This window comes from Crocuta crocuta, unplaced genomic scaffold (genome assembly GCF_008692635.1).
Source record: "Crocuta crocuta isolate KB4526 unplaced genomic scaffold, BGI_CrCroc_1.0 scaffold85, whole genome shotgun sequence".
In the NCBI taxonomy this organism is placed as follows: Eukaryota; Metazoa; Chordata; class Mammalia; order Carnivora; family Hyaenidae; genus Crocuta; species Crocuta crocuta.
The window spans coordinates 1,484,901-1,506,707 of NW_027530620.1; the positions used below are offsets into that span (position 1 = coordinate 1,484,901).

General features: G+C 43.8%; 1 protein-coding gene across 4 annotated transcripts in view; it reads left to right on the plus strand.

Moving 5' to 3' along the window:
- Positions 1-21,807, plus strand: part of FGGY (FGGY carbohydrate kinase domain containing) — a 420,147-nt gene that overhangs the window by 54,079 nt on the left and 344,261 nt on the right. For all 4 annotated transcript variants that reach the window (XM_077768111.1, XM_077768114.1, XM_077768112.1 and 1 more), the window contains one exon: positions 14,968-15,056. In XM_077768111.1, coding sequence (XP_077624237.1) covers positions 14,968-15,056 — 89 coding nt within the window. The remainder of the gene's footprint in view (positions 1-14,967; positions 15,057-21,807) is intronic.

The window sequence follows — 21,807 nt, forward strand, 5'->3', positions numbered from 1 at the left end:
GTCCCGTGAGGTAGATGTTATCACTTCCTTTGCAGATAATGAAAGGTGAGGATAAATGAAGTTAAGTAGATTACCACTTTCTGACTGTTGCATCTAATACAGATGAGATGCTTGGGTAGAAAGAGATAGTTGTCCTAGATCAAGTTTCAAATCCCAGATACCACATTTGTCTAATTGAAATTTTGAAGTTAAATATGAATTCTACAATGAAAAGTTATCTACGTTGTCTTAAGGTAGACTCACAATTAAAGAATCATCCCTGAGACCCTCCACTGCCCAAATTCCAACCCATTTCTCTTTGTCCGTGTCTAGCACATTAGATCCCTCTTAAAGTGCTGACCTCTTCCTCCCCTTTGCATTCACCTTAAGTGTTTGTAGTTCAGAAAAATGAATAAATGATTTAACTAGTTCCTTACCTCATTTGAACCTGAGGGTCCTGGAGGCATCTCTGTAGCTAAGACCTCACCCAAGGATTATCTCTGTGCCTCATGCTCTGGCCATTCTGTTGGTTGAATGATAAAGTAAATCAGGGATCTCCTTAAAAGCCCATGTCTCCTGAATCCTTCCTGCATGGAGAGGAAACAGCATCAGTAAGGAAGTTCTGATCTCAACTCTAGAGCCCCGTAGACCCCCGTACCGATACACACACCCTCTTAGAATGCTGCTTTAGCGTGGTTTCTAAGCTTTGTAATCTCAACAGTCAGTGTCTCATGGCTCTGAAATGCAAGACTAGGGAGTGTTTGGAGGGAGTGCGAGAGCTGCCTGGATAAGTGGCTCTGCCTTCCCTGGCTTCTGTCTCCCATCTGGGCTCTGCCAAAGGGCCTGCCCTGTAGTCCAGAGACGTTTTCTCCCAGTAATGCTACGTGGATGTATAGAGTATTGGGGCTACCCACGTAAAGCAAGTCAAGCAATTAGGAAATAAGATCTCCCTGCCAAGTAATTGTTCATAATATTTTCAATAATGATTTTAGTTTCCCCAATATAATTTTTATTGTTACTTCACCCTTGATTAGAGGAAATTATTGGTCGTGGACTAGCACCAGTCCGTGGCCTGGCTTTTGGGAGAAACTGGTCGCCACGGCCCCTAAAGTTCTCCTGCAGAGCTGGCATTCTGGGGATCTAAGATAGATGAGACGAGAATCAGGACCTGAGTGAACCCTGCTGCAGTTGTCTTGGCATGAGGCTGTGTGGTCTGGCTTTGGCTGGGGGTCAGAGACCAGCCCATGGACCTGAGAAAGAGGGTGAATCACTCTGCAAGTATTTACTGAGCACCTCCCTTGTCCTGGGAAGCAGCAACTGGACAGTAGTGTGTTGGCCTTGGAATTCAAGTGGCCAGGGTTTCACCCAGGCTTTTCCCTTACTCTCTGCAGTTCTCTTGACTGGGCCTTCGGTTTCTGTCTGTAAAATGGTGTTAATGGCAGCATTTTGTCTCTTTGTCTTAGAAGATATTTAGTAAGTTGTAGAGTGCTTGTATAGTGATGTATTTTTTGATGAGTATGACAGAAGGAGAATGGAAACTAGGTCTGTTTTTCATAGACCTATCTCTAGATGCAGGTGAGGCGGCGAGGAGCAGGTGCTTAAAAAAAAAAAAAGTGTGCTTAATCTTTACCGACCACTTGGGGCATGGGTATTACAGTCCTGTTTGAACAGGTGGTAACAGGCTGAGAAGGTTCACCTCATGCAGCTCATGAGTGGTCAAGCTGGGATCTAACTCAAAATTACTCAAGTGTGTGCTCATAACAGCTCACAGGCCAAGGACTGGGGAGAGGGGAAGAGCCTAGAGAGTAAATCCATCCTCAGATGCCCCGAGCAGACATTTCCAGAGCAGTTTCACTCACGCTATTATGGGTAACTTATAGGGTATGGTTTTCAGCAGCAAACATGCTCCGGATGATGGCTATAAGAATGAGGATACATTTTATTTTAGTTTATTTTTAATTTTTTTTAAATGTTTGTTTATTTTGAGAGAGAGAGAATCCCAAGCAGTCTCTACGTGCTGTAAGCATGGAGCTCAAGGCGGGGCTTGACCTTGTGAATTGTGAGATCGTGACCTGAGCTGAAATCAAGAGTTGGATGCTTAACCGATTGATTGAGCCATCCAGGCTCCCCGAATGAGTATACACTTTATGCCTAAGAACAGGGTGTGCTAATCAGTTCGCACCAGAATCAGTCAGGGACATTCATTCATTCAGCAGTTATTGAAAATGGACTTTATTCCAGGTACTTTGTAAAGTGCTGGAAATATAGCAGTAAACATTAGAGGACCTGTCCTTAAGCTGCTCATATTCTAGAAGAGGGAGAGGAGGGGCAGAAATAGAGTCACACTGCACTGTAAGTGGGATGGACTTCAGGTCATTGGGAAAGTACGTGCCACTTACAAGAGGTGGGTCAGGAAGAGGTGGTGTGGCTGGGCCTGATGGTGGAGAGGAGGTAGGTAAGCCCTCAGATGGGGTGGCTTGCAGCAGGCAGGCCGAGTAGATAGCCTGGCACTGGAAATGTCTGCCGATAGGAGGAGAGAGACCTCCATGAGGCTTCAAGTACAGTGCAGGGGAAGGCAGTTCAGGGAGTCTAGCAGAAAGCACCTTTTGAGTCCCATCAGTGTATTCAGTGCTCTTCATGATGGGATTTCCCTCTTGCACATGGACAGAGCCAGTGCACCCCAGCCACAGTCAGAAAAGCTGAAAACTGTCTGCCCCACTTTTTCCTACTCTCCCGTCTCAAGGGCCCGGAGGTGGACCACTGCTCGCATGGCTGCAGTGTCCTCCCTTGGCAGAGGAGAAGTGTCCTCATTTCCGTCGCATCAGGACCAGACTAGACAGCGCCCCAGAGAATGAGGTGGTGAATTAACCCCTCTTGTCTAGGAGGGTGGGACTGAACACCAGGCAGGGGCTCTTTCCACCTCTCCCTTGGTGGGCGTGTGACTCAGAGGCGGTGACATCAGCCATGACTTCATTTGCCCAGAGGAGAGACAGTGTGCAGACCGAGAACGGGCTCTGGCTTCCGCCCTTCCCTCTCCATGGTTTGTCTCGTCAGGGACATTGCCATGGTCCTGCTGTTGTTTTCCACACATCTTATTTGTTTTTCTTTTTGTTCTGGCTTTTCTTATTGTATTCATTCCTCATGTTTACCTATGTGTTTGCTTTGCCTATCTCCCCTTTCTCTGTCCCTCTTTTGCTTTTGTCTTTATTTTTTTCTTCCTCTTCTACTTAATCTTTCCTGTTTTTTTCTCTTGTTCATCTTCTCTTTTGCTTTCATCTTCCTTCCTTCCTTTACTGTGCTTTCTCATGCTCCTGTCTCCTGTCCCCCGCTCCTCCAGACTTCTCACACAGCGTTCTGCCTAGCCTTTCTAGAACTGTATTCACAAACCAGCCCCACCCAGGACCAATGGTGGTCCCCATTCTCTCCTGACCTGAGTGTCCAGTACAAATTTAGATTTCTTCTTACTGTCCTTCAACATACATCACTCAGGCTGAACTTCTCAGGGTTCCTCTTCCACGGCCAGGGATCTAGCTGATGCTTCTCCTGAACTTTTGTCAGCCAGTTGTGCCAGCTGGACCACCCTCCTCCCCCATCTCCCTTCGTCTTTGGCTTCCCTCTGCACCGAGGTCAGACACTACCTCCCATGTAACACCTTTCTCTCGGCTGCTTGCCCACAGCCATCTTTTTCTATCATGACGCTGCAGCCTCCTTAGTTTGTAACAGGTATTGTCAGACTCGAATTATTCTGTGCTATTTGTATACCTGCTGAGGGTTTCATGTGCAGACCCTTTGCTTCACCTACCCAATAAGCAGTGTGAAGATTGGAGCCAGCGTACGCCTGCCTTTCATGTAGGGTCCTAGCACACACCTGACCCCAAACCAGGGCTGATAGGCAGATTGGAGCATGGTCAATAAAGATTTCATTTGAGAAGTAATTATTTCATGTGCACTGTAGGGGTACAGCTGAGTAAGTTACGGTCCTCCCCTTAAAGGAGCTGATAGTCTACTTGGAGAGATGAGCTCCCACATAATTTGAGAAGAGTAAGGATTGTGGAAGAAACCAACAGTTAATGGGGATGTGCCAGGATGGGCACATTAAAATGTATAAGCTTGCTGAGTTGAATCCTCCTACCAGCACTAGAGTTAAACATTGCTGTAGATGAACATGAGACTTGTAGATATTAGGTGACTCTTGGCCAGAAGTTACACAACTACCAGGTAGAAGAATCAGAGTTTGAACGAAGCTGTGTCAGTCTCTGGACAAAGCTTGCTGAAGATGGAAACCGATCATGCTATTGACATTCTAATAATAAGAACAGTCATTTAAGATGTGCTTACTGTGTGCCAGATACTCTAAACACTTCACATACATTGGCTCATTTGTTCCCTCACCAACTCTGTGGTGTAGGTAGTGTTACTGTTCACTGTAATTATCATGGGACGGTTAAGTGGGAGTGAAGAGTATTTAGCTTTCCCCAAATCCCATGGCTATGAAGTATTAAGAGCCAGGATATGTGCCCTTGCTGTCTGTCTTTTGGGAAGAGGCAGTGGAATGGTCAGAGGCACCTCCGTGTAGAGCAGCGTATTGCATTTTTTAGAACTCTGCCAATGCATCAGTACATTTGGAGAATCAGGGATTGTGGGGGTGCTGATAGGTGAAGGTGTTGAGAACTGAGGCTAGAGAGGAAGCTAGAGCCAGGTCATAAAAATCAGTGTTCAGTGCCCTCTACAACAACCCTTCATAAAAGATGCAAGAGATGTTCTATGGAAGGGATATTTTCCGTGGTGTTGAGCTATTCAGCATCCACTGTAAGAAAGAGGCCATGAAGTTGTGATCTTTTTCTTCTAGTTGAGTTGTGAAGGGATTTCTCCATTGTGGACCTTGTCAGTGCCCTTAGGAAATGACAGTGGCACTGTGTAATGGTGGTGCAAATGAATAGGGAAGGATATATATGCACAAATAAGGCCCAAAGAAATGCCAAATGGAACAGTAAAGCATACTGTCCTTTATGGGGTGGGGATAGGTATAAAGTTGGGGTTGAAGGAAATTTGGGGAAGAAAGAGGAGGGGGCATTCCTGTCAGCCACCCTGGACTTGACACCCGGTTGTCCTCAGGTGTCCTGGCTTACTGGACATTTGATGGAGTGCTGTTCCGGTCTTAGCCCCCTCTCCAGTGGTGCTTGGCAGCCATTCAACATGGTGTTGCACTGACCCAGGAGTCCAAGCCAGGAAGTGAATGAATCCATTTTCCAATTAAAATGAAACTTCTCCAAAGACCTACTCACCCCAAGAAGAGAAATTTATCTTCCTGGCAGTCTGGCTTGGCTAGAATGTCTCTGCTCCTAAGTCAAATGGTGAAAAGCCATTAACTTGAATGAGGAAAGAGAAACTGGGACAGTTCTTATTCACAACCTCATTCATTTATCCATTCATTCCTTATTCCCATTTCCACAGACTCCTATTTAGTTTGTATATCTCTGCTCATTTATGTATTCATCTGTTCTGCTAATGTGATTCACCATCTATATATCAGATACAATCCTATGTCCTAGGAATAGAGAGAAAAAAACATAGTCGCCCCCCTTTCCCCTTAGAGCTTTCAGTGTAGTGAGGGAGACAAATACATGAATGGATAGGATGGGAAGAACCATGATAGGGATATTCACAAGGTACTATGCAGGCATAGCATGGGAGCACCTTATTCAGCTTCAGGGAATCAGAGAATTTTGCAGAGTGGGTAGTACCTGAGTTGAGTCCTAAATGATGAGCCCATGTTGGCCAAGTTGAAGAGGAGTTGGTATTCCAGATAGGCTACACTATGAATGAAGGTATAATGGTAATAAGAAGCACAGTGCATGTGGGTGATTCTAATATAGTATCTCAGAGTGATCAGAGATGAAGCTGGTAAGATGTGGATTGTACATGCCATGTTAATGAATTTTATTTTATTTATTAAAACATTTTTGTTAATGTTTGTTTAGTTTTGAGAGACAGAATGCGAGTGGGGAGGGCCAGGGAGAGAGAGAGGGAGACACAGAATCTGAAGCAGGCCCCAGGCTCTGAGCTGTCAGCACAGAGCCTCATGTGGGGCTTGAACTAGGGAACAGAGAGATCATGACCTAGGCCGAAGTCAGACAGCCTTAACGGACAGAGACACCCAGGCACCCCTAATGAATTTTATTTTTAACTCCAAAGGTAGTAGAAAACTTTGATGAGCACAGAGGGTAGTAGATTGAAAGCTCCCTGTAAGTAGTAGCTCTGTCTAGTGTTGCCTCATTTCCTAGCATTGGGCACAGTACTTGACATGTAGAGGATAACATATAAATACTTAATGAATTAATTAATGAGTTATTTATATAGTCAAATGTACATGTTAAATAGACTATTGTTTTCTTTTTTTAGTTAAAAAAATAGTTTACAGAGAGAGAAAGAGAATCTTTTTTAATGTTTGTTTATTTTTGAAAGAGAGAGAGAGAAAGAGTGTGATCCAGGGAGGGGCAGGGAGAGAGGGAGGCACAGAATCTGAAGCAGGCTCCAGACTCCAAGCTCTCAGCACAGAGCCTGACAAGGCACTCAAACTCATGAACTGTAATTCATGACCTGAGCCGAAGTCTGATGCTTAGCCAACTGAGCCACCCAGGTGCCCCGTGAAAGAGAGTCAGTCTTAAGCAGGCTTCATGCTTAGCATGGAGCCTGGTATGGGGCTCAGTCTCACACCCCTCGGGTCATGTCCTGAGCTGAAATTAGAAGTTGGATGCTCAGTTGACTAAGCCACCCAGGTGCCCCATACATAGACTATCGAACTCTAATTGGCTGTGTAGGTGGTGGGAATTGAAGGGGGGTAAGATTTGAAAGTATTAGTTAAGGTGGTAACAAACCGCCTCGAAAGTTAATGGAGGAAAAAAACCAACCATTTATTTACTTCATAGTTTTGCAGGTTGCTGATTTGGGATGAGCTAAGATAAATGATTTTTCTGGTCCCTATTCTTTCAAGAGTAGAGTAGGTTTCCTGGATAGGATTTCCTGATCTTGGCTTTGCTCAGCACTTCTGCATGTCTAGAGCCTTGCCAGAAGTGGTTCATTTCTGCCTCTTGTGTTCTCTTATTGTCCATCAGGCCAGCCTCAGCTGCCTCACCTGGCAGCACTATATTCCAAGAAGGCAAAAGCAAAGTGTTTTGAAGCCCACGTTCAGAAGTAGCCCAGTGGCACCTTTGTTCCATTCCATTGGTCAAAGCAACTTGTAAGGCCAGACCAAGATTCACCTGGTGATGGGAAGAGCTGCAGGGCTCTATTGCAAAGGGCATTACAACAGGGAGGGGAAGAATGTGGCAACTTCTAGAGTATGCCGTAGATACAATAGCAATAATCTAGGCAATGGAATGTGACGGACTGAAAAAGGATAGCGATGGTAAGATGTAGTGTGATAGTTAAGTTTATGTGTCCACTTTACTGGGCATCAAAGTGCCCAGACTTTTGGTCAAACGTTATTTTGACTGTATCTGAGAGGGTATTTCTGGGTGAGATTAACATTAGAACTGGTCGACTGAGTAGAGCAGATTGCCCTCCCCCATGTTGCCTTGTCTAGTCAGTTAAAGACCTGAGTAGATCAAAAAGGCTGAGTAAGAGGAAACTTCTTCTACTTGACTGCCTTGAGCTGGGATATTGGTCTTCTTCTGCCTTTGGACTTGGAGTGAAACACTGGCCCTTCTTGGGGTTTGAGCTGTTGGCATTCAGACTAGAAATTATACCATAAATTCTCATCACTCTCAGGCCTTCAGATTCAGATTTGAACTCCATGGTCTCCAACTTGTCCACTGCAGATCTTGGAATTCCTCACCTTCCATAATTGTGTGAGCCAATCCTTATAATAATTCTCTTCATATACATATGTATATGATTTCATATATGTGAAGGATATATATTTGTATACACACATATACATATATATACACACATACATACATATATATACACATATATGTATAATCTCCTTTTGGTTCTTTTTGTCTGGAGAACCCTAATACTAATAGAGGGTGAAGTGGTAGAGACCTCTTCATGAATTAATTGGGAGTTTAAATTATTTGGATGGTTGGATGTATGAATTGAGAGAGAAGGAAAGTGGAAGAGGACCCTTTGGGTAAGTGGATCAACTGAAAGAGAAATCAAGGAGGAGGAAAACACTTTGGGAAAAGTAACAGATTCTGTCTTGCACATGTTGCATTACAGGTCCAGTGGAACTTCCAGAAGCCATGTCTCAGAGGAGAGTGTGGGGTTTGAGATTTGGCACATCATTTCTTCGGTTTGTAGTTAGTTGGAATGGTAGGAGTACTTGAGATTGCCCAGGCAGCATGTGAGCAGTGAGAAGAGCATTTAGGTGAGGTAGGAACTCTGAGGAGAATCCACGTTTAAAGGGCAACTAAGGAAAAGGTACACAAGATGGAAAGACAATGAGCAGGGCATGAAGGGATCCAGGAGAATGAAGTATTAGGCAAGGCCTCCTCACCTCTTCACTTGTCCAGATCTGCTTTCTTTCATGTCTGTTCCAAAACCTTTTTACCCATTCCAAAGCCTTCTCTTCATATTCAGACTCCCTCCTTCCCTCCCTCCTCTAGACCATACCACCCACAAGGAATTGTGTTCTCTGTCCCCATAGTGTCTCTCCTCCTGGTGCTTTTGCATTTTATTAATACTTCAGGGAGGTGGGCACCTGAACTAGCCCTGGGCTGGTCATTAGGGATCTCCATTTTAGTTTGTCTTACACTTATCTGTGTGTGACCCTAGGACAGTGTGTTTCATTTCTGGGTTTTAGTTTCTCAACTTGCACGGTGAGGTTGATCATTTCTTCCTTTCCCTGCCCTGCAAAATTATACAGAGCAGATGAGATCATACATGTCAAAGTGCTTTGAAAAACATGGAACTCTGTGGCAGTAATTGGAATGAAACTTGTTGACTTATCAGGCCCTCTACATTGTTTCATTTGTTTCTCACAGCATCTTGATAGATGCTAGTAACATGGTACTTGAGGAAACTGGGGTTTAGAGAATTAATTTGCCTAAAGCTACACAGCTGGGAAGTGGTGAGGCCAATAATCAAACTCAGGTCTGCCTGACTCCGATGTTCTTAGAGCCCACCGGTGGTATCACATCCCTGGCAAAGTTGGCTTTACTGAGTACGATCAGTTTTCATGAAAAAGGTAACGTTTTTTAATGGTTGGGAAATCAGCCCTAGTGTGGGTTGTAGGTTTGCCTTTCTGTACAATAGTCGGGCCCTAGGAGAGATGGTGAGGGAGGATACATATAAATCATCAAGTTCTTAAAAATGAAATAGTTTAAATCATACAATGGGATTATTTCATTTCCCAAGAAAGCTCTATGATGGTGCAGTTAAATAAATCCTTCTCTAATGGGGACAGTCCTGCCAGTTCAGATCTTTGTTCCTTGGGTTTCGTTCTCGGTAGTGGCATAGATACTTATTTGACTTGACCTCTAGGCTTCTGCTCAAATCTCTTCCGCATGAAGCCTTTTCTGGCAACCCCAGCCCCAAAGCCCTTTCCCTCCACTGAACCTCCTCTGTGATTACTCATTAGAGGCAAATGTATGGCCGCACACAAAATATTATGATAAAGTTATGAGGCTGACTCACCAAGCCTTGGTATCAGGCTCATTACATTATTCTCATACATCATCTTATTAATTACCTTTTCTTTTGTTGCACATCTTCCTCCAGCTCTGCTGTAATTTTCTTTTGAAAGGGCTTGATTTTAAATTTCTTTATACTTTCTGAAACTTTTTGCCTTTTTGTTTTTCTTCCCATGTGTGAGCTGGCTTTTGCCCTCCAGGAGTTTGTCATTTTGAGGTGAATTTAGACACCGGTATGTGTGACCGGGTTACAATGAGGGATTGGAGGGAATCGCTGAAAGGGTGACATTTGCATTGGATATGAATCAAAGGTAGAAATTAGGTTATGGGAGAAGGTGGGGGAGTTCATCAAAGTAGGGGCATGGAAATGCGGAGGAGCCTAATGCCTTTGGACACAGGGAAGGGAATGAGGTGAGTACGGAGTGGAGCAGGCTCAGAGATGAGCCTAGAAAGATTCATCATTATAATGGCCAGGTTGGAGCCAGGGCATTGAGTGTCCTGAGAGCCAAGACAGGGAGTTCACTGTGATTCGAGGCCATTGGGAACTGTCAGACCATTTTAAACAAGGGGATGTAATGGTAAGTTTTCAGTTTTTAGAAAGATGCCTCCAGTAGCACAAACATCTCAGCGTATCTGCTTGTCTGCCTTGAAATATGTCCGGCGTTTGGTCTTTTAATTTGTGGACGGGAGTTTGAGACACACAATTGTTTCATTCATTCTGGAAGGTTTCTGGCTGGGGATTATGACCCACTCCATGTTTGCAGCATCATTTTTCTTTTAAGAATGACATTGAGGATTACATTTCCTCTTTCTTCTCTGGCCTATCAGCCTGTGCCCTAATTTGGAGTCTTGAATGTAGAATGAAGATAAGATTTTGCTCTCTCCTGGGTAGTTAGGCTGGAAAACAACATCATGAGTGCTTGGGCTGTTCAGGCAGGATCATTCACTGGGCGGGGAGTTAGGGAGCTCTGTTCCCTCCCCTTTTTTTTCTTTTCACTGCACACAGCGCATAGCCTAGACAGAATCCTTTTGCAGTTAATAACAAAATGCTTTTGAGCTGCTCATCCCTACCTTCTCATGCTGCTCCTAGACCCTGATGTCTCCTGTCATAGGCTACGGGACCTGCTTCATGTTCCCTATTCCTTCAGTATCGAGCAGGCAGGAGATCCCCCACTGCCTCCCTGGGCACCACAGAGGGAGGGCACCGGAGAAAGTGCCATCTCTCTGCCCTGAGGCTCGCAGGGCGGCTGCTGCTTGGCTCAGAATCTTGGATGTATCCTCCATCTCCACCCTCTGCTGGGCCCCGCAGCTGTGTGGCTTTGGGTTGTAGCCTCCCCCCAGGAAATGCTGTGGTTTCATGAAGTAATAGGTGATTACAAAAAGTAAAAAGTCGTTCTCTTTGGTTGCCTCCAAGCCTGGGGGATTGCTGAGCTCAAAAGGATTGTTATTGGAACTCAGAAGCCTTTAGGGCCAAGTCCTACACCCCAAATCACGGTTGATTTCTTTTCTTTCTTGAAAAGACTCGTATTTTTTTTGTTAGTTGCTTGGTAACCGGAGGATAGACAGAACTCGTCCCGCACAGAGACCTTTGACTGTGAGTTGGCTTCAGCTCTCATGCCATGAAATACAGCTCAAGTCGGTGTGTGTCCAGGTCTGCTCTTTGCTCTCTGCGACCCATTCACCGTCTGTGCCTGGAAGGTGTTATTAGGAAGCTAAGTGAGCTGCTTGGGATTGGAAGTGAAATCTCTGAACATTTTTATTTAATGTTTTGTTTATTTTTGAGAGAGAGGGAGTGGGGGGAGGGGTGGAGAGAGAGGGGGACAGAGGATCCCAAGTGGGCTCTGTGCTAAGGGCGCACAGAGCCCAATGTGAGGCTTGAACACCTGAACTGTGAGATCATGACCTGTGATGAAGTCAGTTCCTTAACTGATGGAGCCACCCAGGTGCCCCTGAAAAATTTTAAATTGTCTACAGAAATGTGTTTGGAAGGGCTTTTGTTTTTTCCTTCTGTGAAGAATGGCAGTAGCTTCCATTATGAGTCTCTCCAGAGGCCAAATCCTACATCTCTGATGGCTCTGGGAGCCTCAGGATGGTGACTGTGGCACGGTGGAGGAAACGAGCTCTCAGTTTAGAGCTAGAAGTCCCATGTGACTGTGGCATAAGCCCTGTCTGAAAGTGTTGGTACATCCTTACTATGAGACTACCGTATATTTGCCTACACACCTCTGAACCGCCCCAAAAATCACATGAGATGAGGCATGTGGGGGCTCTTTGTGAGCTCTGGACAAATATAGGAGAGCAGTCACGGTGTCTTCCAGCAGGCCCAATGGTTACAAAAATAGAACTAATTCAGTTAAGATTGAGGCCCTCAGCTGGGACCATGTACTGGCTGGAGAGTGGGATGGAAGGAGAGATTTTCCCACAGAACTGGATTAAAAATCCATCCATGGGGCTATATACCCTTGGCCCATCTGGCATCTGATGACAAAGCACTTGTGAATCATGTAGCTCAACATAAAAACAGCATGAGATCCTCACAGACAGTCTGCCAGCATCTCAAAGTAAGAAATCAGGCTTTAGGAGACGTTTCCCCTCATCCCGGCAAACTCTGGCCTCTTCTCTTTATCTTGTCATTGTTGTTTATATTTATTTTGAGAGAGAGAGAGAGAGATAGAGAGAGGCAGAGAATCTCAAGCCCGTTCCCCCCTGTCAGCATAGAGCCCAATGCTGGGCTCCATCTCACAAACTGTGAGGTCACGACCTGAGCCGAAATCAAGCGTTGGGCACTTAACCAACTGAGCCACTCAGGTGCCCCTTGCCTCCTTCTGTTTGCTGGCTAATCTTCAGACTGCTTTTGTAGAGAAAGCAGGGACTACTGGTGTCTCTTCCTCCAAGACCATGCGTAGTCTTAAGGATGCCTCATACCTCTAATTAGATGCTTCTCGCTTCTCATCCTATAGTGAGAGGTTGGACTGGGGTCTGTGGCTTTGGTAGATGACCCTGGCATGGCTTCAAGAAGAAATGACGTTCCCTGGCTGCCTCATGCCTCCTGCCTGCAGTGGGTCTCCTTTTTGGCAAGAAGCTTGAAGTTCTCTTTGAGACATTTGCTTGTGTCCCATTGTCCCCAGTGGGGGTCTGTGTGGCCCCAGGCTGAAAGCTCTCATTGTGAAGAGTCTTTAATGACCCTCTATATCTAACAGAAGGAGTTGTTTTTGGAGTTTAGGAACATTGCTCGGCTTTGGCTTGAAGCACTGGTTGTTGCTGCCGTGGTTTAGTGGTTCATTTTTGGTGACTGGCCTTGGATTCCTGGAGCCCTTAGAAGGAGGCTGCCTTTTCTCCTTCTCCCCAGAAACTGAGCACTGAAACCACAAAGCACAGGGAAAGAGATTTTGGGGACTGCCCCAAAGGCATATGAGTAGTTTGACTCACACAGTTTCAAAGGCTACCATTTTCCGATCGCGACCTCTTAGGGTATGGAGATACTACTAGGGCACAGCAGTGTAAGGCACTTTCAGTCAGCTTTAAGTTTCCACTTTGTTTACCACTAACGTGTATTGGTATTTAAGGAGCTTAGCCCTTCCTAAATGTGAGCTCTCACCCCAGTGCTTAGGAATTTAAAACAAGTAATAGCAACAGTAACAGGAAATGGGCTTCACGCTGCCATTTACACCTGAACCCTTTTGATGTTACTGTCGTTTTAATGGGACCTTGTACCTGGGATTATACTCAGTTTCTCTGTTGTGCGTAAATAGTTCATATAGTTGTGATGGGGAAGGAGGAATTAGGAACTCAGAGAATTTGAGGGCAAATGTAGATAAAGGGCAGTCATATGTCTGTAAAGTAGATGTACTAATAATATTCAGAACTTTCCCTCATTCTAAGGAGATAACGCACGTGGAATCCATTTCTAACCTCCGAAGCCTTACTCAATGAGAGAGATTGGGAGGTGAAAATGAGCAGTTTGTCTAGTTCAACGAATATTTATTGAGTGTCTGCTGTGTGTCACCCTCTAGCGGACACTGGAATATGTCTCTTTTGGAACTTCTTCACTGTGGCCCCCCGGTTTCCCCAAGAGCCCTGTGTGCTTATGATACATTCCTTTGAGTTGTAGCCACTTGGGAAGGGAATAATTGAAACCAGGACTTGGAGAGTTGCCTGGATGGTAGGAAACCTTTCTTGCTACTGCTTCTGTCTGCTTTACTCTTCACTTTGTGAAGTTCTGCTTCTCTAGGTACTTGCCAGAAAAGGGCCACTTCACAGTTTCCAAGTGTATCTCCCTTCCAGTTCCATTCATAGGCAGAAGTGAAATGACTCCATTTGGATCTTGAGTCTAAATTCCTGGGAGAAGGAATCTGATTGGCTCAGTTAGGTCACATGTCCATCCTCTTAACTTCAGTTAAGTGTGTAAGCGGACCAGAGTCAGGTGGTTTCTACTTCACAGCTAACCCATCCAGTGCTATGTAGAGGAGGTGAGGAGAAAGTTGTGGGATATATCATACACATAGGTTGTGGGTTCTTGACATTGTAGAGCTTCCAATCTAGTGGGAAAGAAAGGCAGTACACAAATAATTGTGGGGTGGTGTGGGTTGTTGGAGAGTCAGACCCACCTTGAGTAGGAGATCGTGGAAGGCTGCGCCAAGGAAAGGTGGATAGGGTTAACCAAAGGGCCAGGTGACAGGGATCCTGGGAATCAACAGGGTGGTGAATGAGGAATTCCAGACAGAGGTGGCAGAGGAAAGGAAAAGCCCAGTGGCAAGAAAAAGTCTGACCACATTGGCAGTGTGGAAGAGACTGGAAGAAACAAATGTTTAGGTGTTTTTTAAGAATAGCTTGGTTATGTGCCATTCTCCTTGGCTTAGACTGGACGCTCTTTGAGGGCAGGAACCAACTTTTTTACTGCCTTTGGAAGCTGTTGGTGTGGGGAGAATTTTACAAGGGCCGGACACATTCCTTTTGGTGGGGTAGTTTCTTAGTGCCGTTTTCTTCCCAACCTAAAACCATTCAGCTCTGAAATCTGACTGGGTGTCTTGAAGTGTATCCTGTGGCCCTTCACTAGGAAGATGGATTGCATATGCTCACAGAGCGTGCTTTTCCTCCCTCCAGGTTGGCCAAGGGGATAAAAGAGAGATGATGGCCATTTGGGGAAGGATCAATGATTGCTGATGTTTCTTTCCTATATAGATACGGCTTTTATACCAACCCCGCCCCCTGGCCCCCAGCCCCTGAACAGATGTTTTCTTGGACATTGTTGGCTATGCTTTTGTTTTGAAAAATTTGAAACATTATTGAAAGAGGGGAGGGGTAGGGAAGAAAGCCCATAATTGATTCTAATATATATTTAATTTGGCAGAACTTGAGAGAGACCTGCTGGGATAAGGCGGGACATTTCTTTGATCTCCCAGACTTCTTATCGTGGAAGGCAACAGGTGTCACAGCACGGTATGTTAATTACAAGTTGGATTTTTATTTGCACTCATCCATTCTCGGGTGTCTGTATACATATTGCTTTCTTAACTCGCTTTGACTAGACGTACTGTTTGTACATCTGTATGTGATTTCACATACTTGAAACATCTTGAATCCATCTTCCACCTCCACTGCACATGCCCGGACACCATTGTTCCTATGCGGCCTGGAATGTTGGTATCCAAGGTGAAGACCATTCATTAAAATTGGACACATTTGAGGGAGACATGAACAGCCCATCGTGAAATGTGACTGTTTTTCCAAAGGTCCTTTTTACATGGTGAATAAAAGAAAAATATTTTTTTGGCCCCCGACATGAAGGCAAGAGATCTGTTTTCAAGGAAGCTGTTTTAACTGGATGTCTGTGTTACTTTTTATATTCATCTACCTGAATTCATTGCAGAGTAGAGAGGTCTGTATGTTGGAGTCACAATATTTTTCAGTAAATTATGAATATTATAAATAAGTATGTACTACATGGCAGAGACAATTTAAAAAATAGTGTGAAGTAGCAGGCTGCTGTAATTAAGAGTGGCTGTGTGTGTGTGTAACAGAGACAAGTTCAACATGAAATCTCAAAGTATGCAAGTCTCTTGTCATCCTGACCTCAGATTTCAGGGGATACATAAGAAGGGACAGCAGGGCAGGGTGGGGGAGGGGCTTTCTCACCCTGACAACAATTTAGGTAATTTATGTTGAACAAATCTGTGAGGAAGAGGATCATTTCCCTGAGAACAGATAAACCTGTTTGTGTGTGTATATATATGTGTGAGTGTATATATATATGTGTGTGTGTGTGTATGTGTTTGTGTGTGTGTATATATATGTGTGTATGTACACACACACACACATTTAGGAAGACAGGTGATGAATCTTAAAGTCAGCTCCTTCAGGGAGGGCCAAATCATCCCCATTTTCCTTTTTATTTAAAGTCAAGAGAAGCCAGGACTAGGAGTGCCATTTTCTTGTACCCTTCCTGCCCATCTCACTTGGTATGATTTAGAACTTTTCTTACAGAGAATTGCTAAAAGCTCAGCATTCGGGGCTTTCCGAAAGGAGAGAGTAGAGGACATATTTCACGAGCACATCATTCTCAGCACATCTCAAGTACTTACCCCTGCCTGGGGGAGCAGGCTCTTGGGAGTGGTCTGAACTTCACCCCCAGAAGGCACAACCGAGTCACTGTTACACTGCAGTCGCCACCAGGGATATCCATGTGTGGATTTTAAGATCTCATCTTGGCCATTCCTCTTTTGGTGTGACATTAATGGTCTGAAGTTATTTCTGGAAGGACCTTTCACCAGGATTTTTTCCTACCTTTGTGCAGTAGTGAAAGAAGTGTCTCCATCATTTTAGCCAAATGGACCTATTAGTTAAAGGAGTGCTAATAGTGAGGGTGTTGGAAATACTCCACTGGCCTGCAAAATTTGGGGACTCAAAAATAGAACTACAGATAGAGGAAAACCTTGCTGTCCTTCTCTTTCCCTGAGTGTTATTTGACCCAGGGCATTGACTTCTCCCCTGGTTCTTTCTGATGGTGCTGAATAGTCTACACCCCCGTTCCTTGGTCTCTGATGCCATATTTAAGACTGCAAGGAGAGGACTTCTTGAAGCTAGCTCTGGCTCAGATTTATTTATTTATTTATTTTTGAGACAGACAGAGCACAAGTGGGGGAGGGGCAGAGAGAGACACAGAATCTGAAACAGGCTCTGGCTTTCAGCACACAGCCCACAGCCTTACGCGGGGCTCGAACCCACAAACTGCGAGATTATGACCTGAGCCAAAGTTGGACGCTTAACCGACTGAGCCACCCAGGCGCACCTGGCTCAGATTTAAATGGCATGCATACCCACTGTGGAGTCACAGTGTGATTTGTAGTTCTGCATTCTGCCAGACATGAGTTGGGGGACCTTGGGCATGTCCTTTCCTTCTTTGAACCATACTTTCCTTATGTTTAAAATGGGGATCACAATACCTACCTGGAAAACTTGTTGGGAGGGTCCTATTAAAGCAGTCTTTCCAAACTAGCCTGATAAGAATCAGCTGGATCAGTTTTTCAAAGCACAGATCCCCAGGGCTACCAGATTTAAGCATTCTGAATCAATAAAATCTCCCCTGAGATGCCTGGGAATTTCTATGTTAAACAGGTGCCCCAGGTGGTTATATATGATCAGGTAATTTTGGATAACAATGTTTAACAGAATATACATGAAAGTGATATATGACTTGAAGGTGCTTCACACCTGGGAGGGATTGGAAGTATCAAAAAGGTTTAATGGACTTGGTAAATTTCAAATGGAGAGCTTCTTCTTGGCCCATCAGAATGCACTTGGGGCCTCCATCCCCGCCCACAACAGTCTGAAACCCTCAGGAAGCAGAAAGTTTAATGCTCACAAATGATTTATTGGCTGCCCAGTCATCCCTGCCTGTGGCACTCATGAGTCATTCTATTTTAATTACTACAAATTTGCAATTCCCCCTTCTCCTGCCCCTTGCCCTGTACTTGTGAGTACCTTCAGACGTGTCCTGTCCAGTTTCCCTCTCCTTGAGCAGGGCCTGTGGACCTTGGGCAGTAGGTATTGAGTTTCTCTTGCGAGCTGGTTGCCCTCTCCCTGGGACCTCTGTCTCTTGTATCTATCTCTCTCTCCTGTTCATTCCTCTGTCTCTCAGCTCCTTCAGCTCCTTCTTCCTTCTCTCTTCCAACCTGTGCACTATTAGGATGAATCAAGTAAGCCCTCTGAGCACTCTCGATTGTAGAATTGGGGCAGTGACAGCACCTAGTCCATGGGATTATTGTGTGGGCTGGCTGAGGTCACAGAAGATCTTACGGTGCAGTGCTGAGAAATGTTTTGAAGGAATTAGCTATTTTATTTAGTTCCCTTTCTCTATCAGTTTTGGCAGGGAGTCTTTGCATTAAGTGTCTGGCATAGTGGAAAGAGGGAAATCCTTGTAGTCAGACTGACCTGGGTTTGGTGTCTCCACTGTGTACTGTCTGCAAGAACATGGAGTGAATTGTTCTCCCCCCGCCCCCCACTGAGCCCCAGGTCCTCATCTGGTTGTGTCGTTTTAGGATTATTGAGGGAGTTAGAGGTACCGTGGACAACATGTATGGTATGCAGTATTTCAACAGTGCATGGTTCTTTTAATGAAAAATATCTCCAATGTCTGTCCCCTCTTCTGGAATAAGGAAGATGAGGGTCTGGGTTTGAATGTGCTGATATCAAAAAACTTTGGGCGGTGAAACATGAACTTGTCATACTCTGGGCCAAGGACAGGTTCAGATTTGGTGTTTATTTGGCTCTTAATGTGATTGTTTTGGGAGACTCTGGGGAAATGAGTGCCAGAAAGACTAGAGGGTATTATTTTTTTCTTTCTTTCTTTTTATTATTCTAGTGGAGTCAAGGCTAAGAGTGATCAGATTTCACCTTGTCTTAAAGCTTCCAGACTTGTTTTTGGCAGTGACACTGTGTAAGAAGTCCTCCCCCTCCTCCTCCTCTTCCCCTATCTGGTTTTGTCCTCCCCCTTATGCCCTCCCACCTTTAGTTATTGTTCTCATCCCCTAAATGTGGTAGCGACTCTTGTTTATCTGGGTCACCGAGAAACTTACCACCTGGGTTATGATTAATTTGTAACTCAGCTTTTCATCCTTTTCATCAGATTGAAAATACGGATTGCTGTTTTTGTTAGTAATAATGCTATCGTTATGATTTTCAGGTGACTTCTCTCTGTGTGTGCCAGGCATGTTAACAAATGCGAGCCCCATTAATCCTCATGGCCCTTAGTTAAAGCAGATGGTGTTAGCACTGTTTTGTAGTTGAAAAACTGAAGCCAGGTGCTTTAGGAATTTACCCCATTCTAACCTCGAGTGGGTAACTATCCAGAATTTTGGTGACATGGGAAATGGGAAGTCAGAAATTTGAACAATGTAATTTTTTTATAATCAGGCGAAAACATATTCACATATATAAATTCTCCCTACAAAGAGATTTGAGGGGTGCCTGGGTAGCTCAGTTGGTTAAGCGTCCAACTCTTGATTTCAGCCCAGGCCAGTTTCACTCGTGAGTTGAAGGTTGGGATTCTCCCTCTCCCTCTCCCTCTCTCTCTCCCCCTCCCCCATTCACACTCTTTCTCTCTCAAAAATAAATAAACTTTAAAGACGTGACTGTGCACAGCCCACATTTAAGGAGTAGGGAGTTATGCTTCACCTCCTTGAGGGCAGAATATCTACGGGCATTTTTTTGAGTCATTCGGTATGGGAAATGTATATATTTACTTGTTTTTATTTCTTTGGACTTAATGAAATTAATAGACTCTTTAAGAGACACATTGGTAAGTTTGCTTTAGAAGTTACATGTTAGAATTTCTGAGACTTTTCTATGGCATATGAGAAAAGAAGGCTGATTGCTAAAATCTCAGGTTGATTTCCCCTTCGATTTCTTTATGTGAAATGTTTATTTCCTTTCTCTTTCCTGTCCACTGAAATGTACAGGTCTGTGTAGGTTGTCCATAAATATTCTGTCTTCTGGTTTACAGAGATGAATTTATGATTTTGAGAAACTGTATTCCCTTTTAAAACAACAACTATTTTCCTGACTTGCATGGCTCTCTGTTTTGGGTTTATAGGAGATATTATTATACTGTTATTTTTTTAATGGTTATTTACTAATCTGTCAAGAGAAGATTATGGTCAGATTATCGATCCCAAGCTGTAGTCATTTTCCAGATATAATTTCAAGGATTTCAAAAATAGTATAATTATTTAGACTTTTACTCTATTGTGTTTTTATTTTAATTGCAAATCTACATCGTATGAATTACTTTTACTTCATATATTATTCTATTTTCTATACTTTTGATACCTATATAATATTCTGTCCTATGTCAGTATAATGTCTATGTCAATTTTGCTAAGTTTTGGGGATTAAAATGGTGTCTTATTTTAATTTTTGACTCTTAAATGCAGTTAACTTTTCATATATTTATTGATCACTGATTTTATTAATTTATGTCAGAGGCAGTTATTAATTATGTCTGTTAGTATTATATATGTCAGTTACTAATATTGGATTTTGGTGTTTTCTTAAATATTGGTGAGAACTCTCTGTAATTCATCAAAAGTATTGAATTCTTGCTTTGGTATTTTCCGTAGGCATTATTTTTGAAAAAAATTAAAACCAACCAAAAAGTTGAGGGAATGGCGTATTGAACTCCCTATCTTTACCTACATTCCTCAGCATTTTGTTCCATTTGTTTCCGTAGTGCTCTATCTCTAATGTGTTTATTTTGCTGAACCATTTGTAAATGAATTGCAGACATTATCTACTTCCTCCTCAATTCAGCCCTGCCATCACATAAGAGAACTGACAGTCTTCTATGTAACCATGGTGCCGTTACTACACTGAGGACAGTGTAGTGACCATTAATCTTCGTTATTTGAGTTCCTAACAGGTATCCCTGTTGTTAAGAGTTCAAAGAGTGACTCACTCTTGGTTGCCACTGGGGTTCTGACTCAGAGGGACTACATAAAAAGCATATTAACTAAGTGAAGAATGAAAACCTACCTCATTATTTTAGAAAATGACACTTTAGCCTCTCATATGTAGAACTTCTGGTACATTGGATGGATGATGCAGCCCAGAAGTGAGACTGAACCAGCATCTTCATGTTCGTGTTGTGTGTGTACATGTATGGGGGGAGGAAGAAGGGTTCTGTCAACCAGATCTCAGGTAAGCAAGTCGGCACTATGAATGTAGACCAATCAGATGAGCCCTTGGCCCCTTGGAGGAAATTAAGTAAAGGGGATGAGATGTAAAATGAGCTGTGGTTCATCTGGTGCTGCTCTGAGTGGAGTGAGCAGGCTGGGAGGCAGCTGCTGCATCTCTGAGGGCTGGGACAGCAGCTTGGTGGGAAGAAGGGAGAAACTTCCACTACAGTATCTGCCTTTGGTGACATACCTGCAGTCCACATCCCTTCCTTGGTACTTCACTTCTTGATTGCCTTTTGCAAGTGCACCTGTAAGACTTGATTTTTTAAAAAATAAACCAACAAACAGCTTTGCTGAGATATAATTCACATCCTGTGTAAGCCACCCCTTTAAAGTGCACAGTTTGGTGCTTTCGATAGATTACATTATTTTTATAGATTATAGTAAAAAACATATGTAGCACAAAACATATTGTTTTAACCATTTTGAAGAGTACAATCCCCTAGCGATAATTACATTCATGGTATTGAACAACCATTACCTCTGTTCATTTTCAAAACTCACCATCTCCCCAAACAGAAAACTCCATAGCCTTTAAGCAGTAACTCCCATTCCTCCCTTCCCCCAGCCCCTGGTTACCTCTAATCTGCTTTCTGTCTCTATGAATTTGTTTGTCCTAGATACCTCATATAAGTAGAATCATATAGTATTTATTCTTTTGTGGCTGGCTTATTTTGCTTAGCATTATGTTTTCAAGATTCATCCATGTTGGGGCACCTGAGTGACTCAGTCAGTTAAGTGTCTGACTCTTGAGGTTGGCCCAGGTCCTGATCTCACGGTTTATTAGACTGAGCCCTGTGTTGGTCTCTGTGCTGACAGCGAGGAGCCTACTTGGGATTCTTTCTTTCTCTGTGTGTCTCTCTCTCTGCCCCTCCTCTGATTGTGCATGAGTGCACACACGTGCTCTCTCTCCTAATATAAATAAACTTAGAAAAAAAGATTCATATGTTGTGGCATGT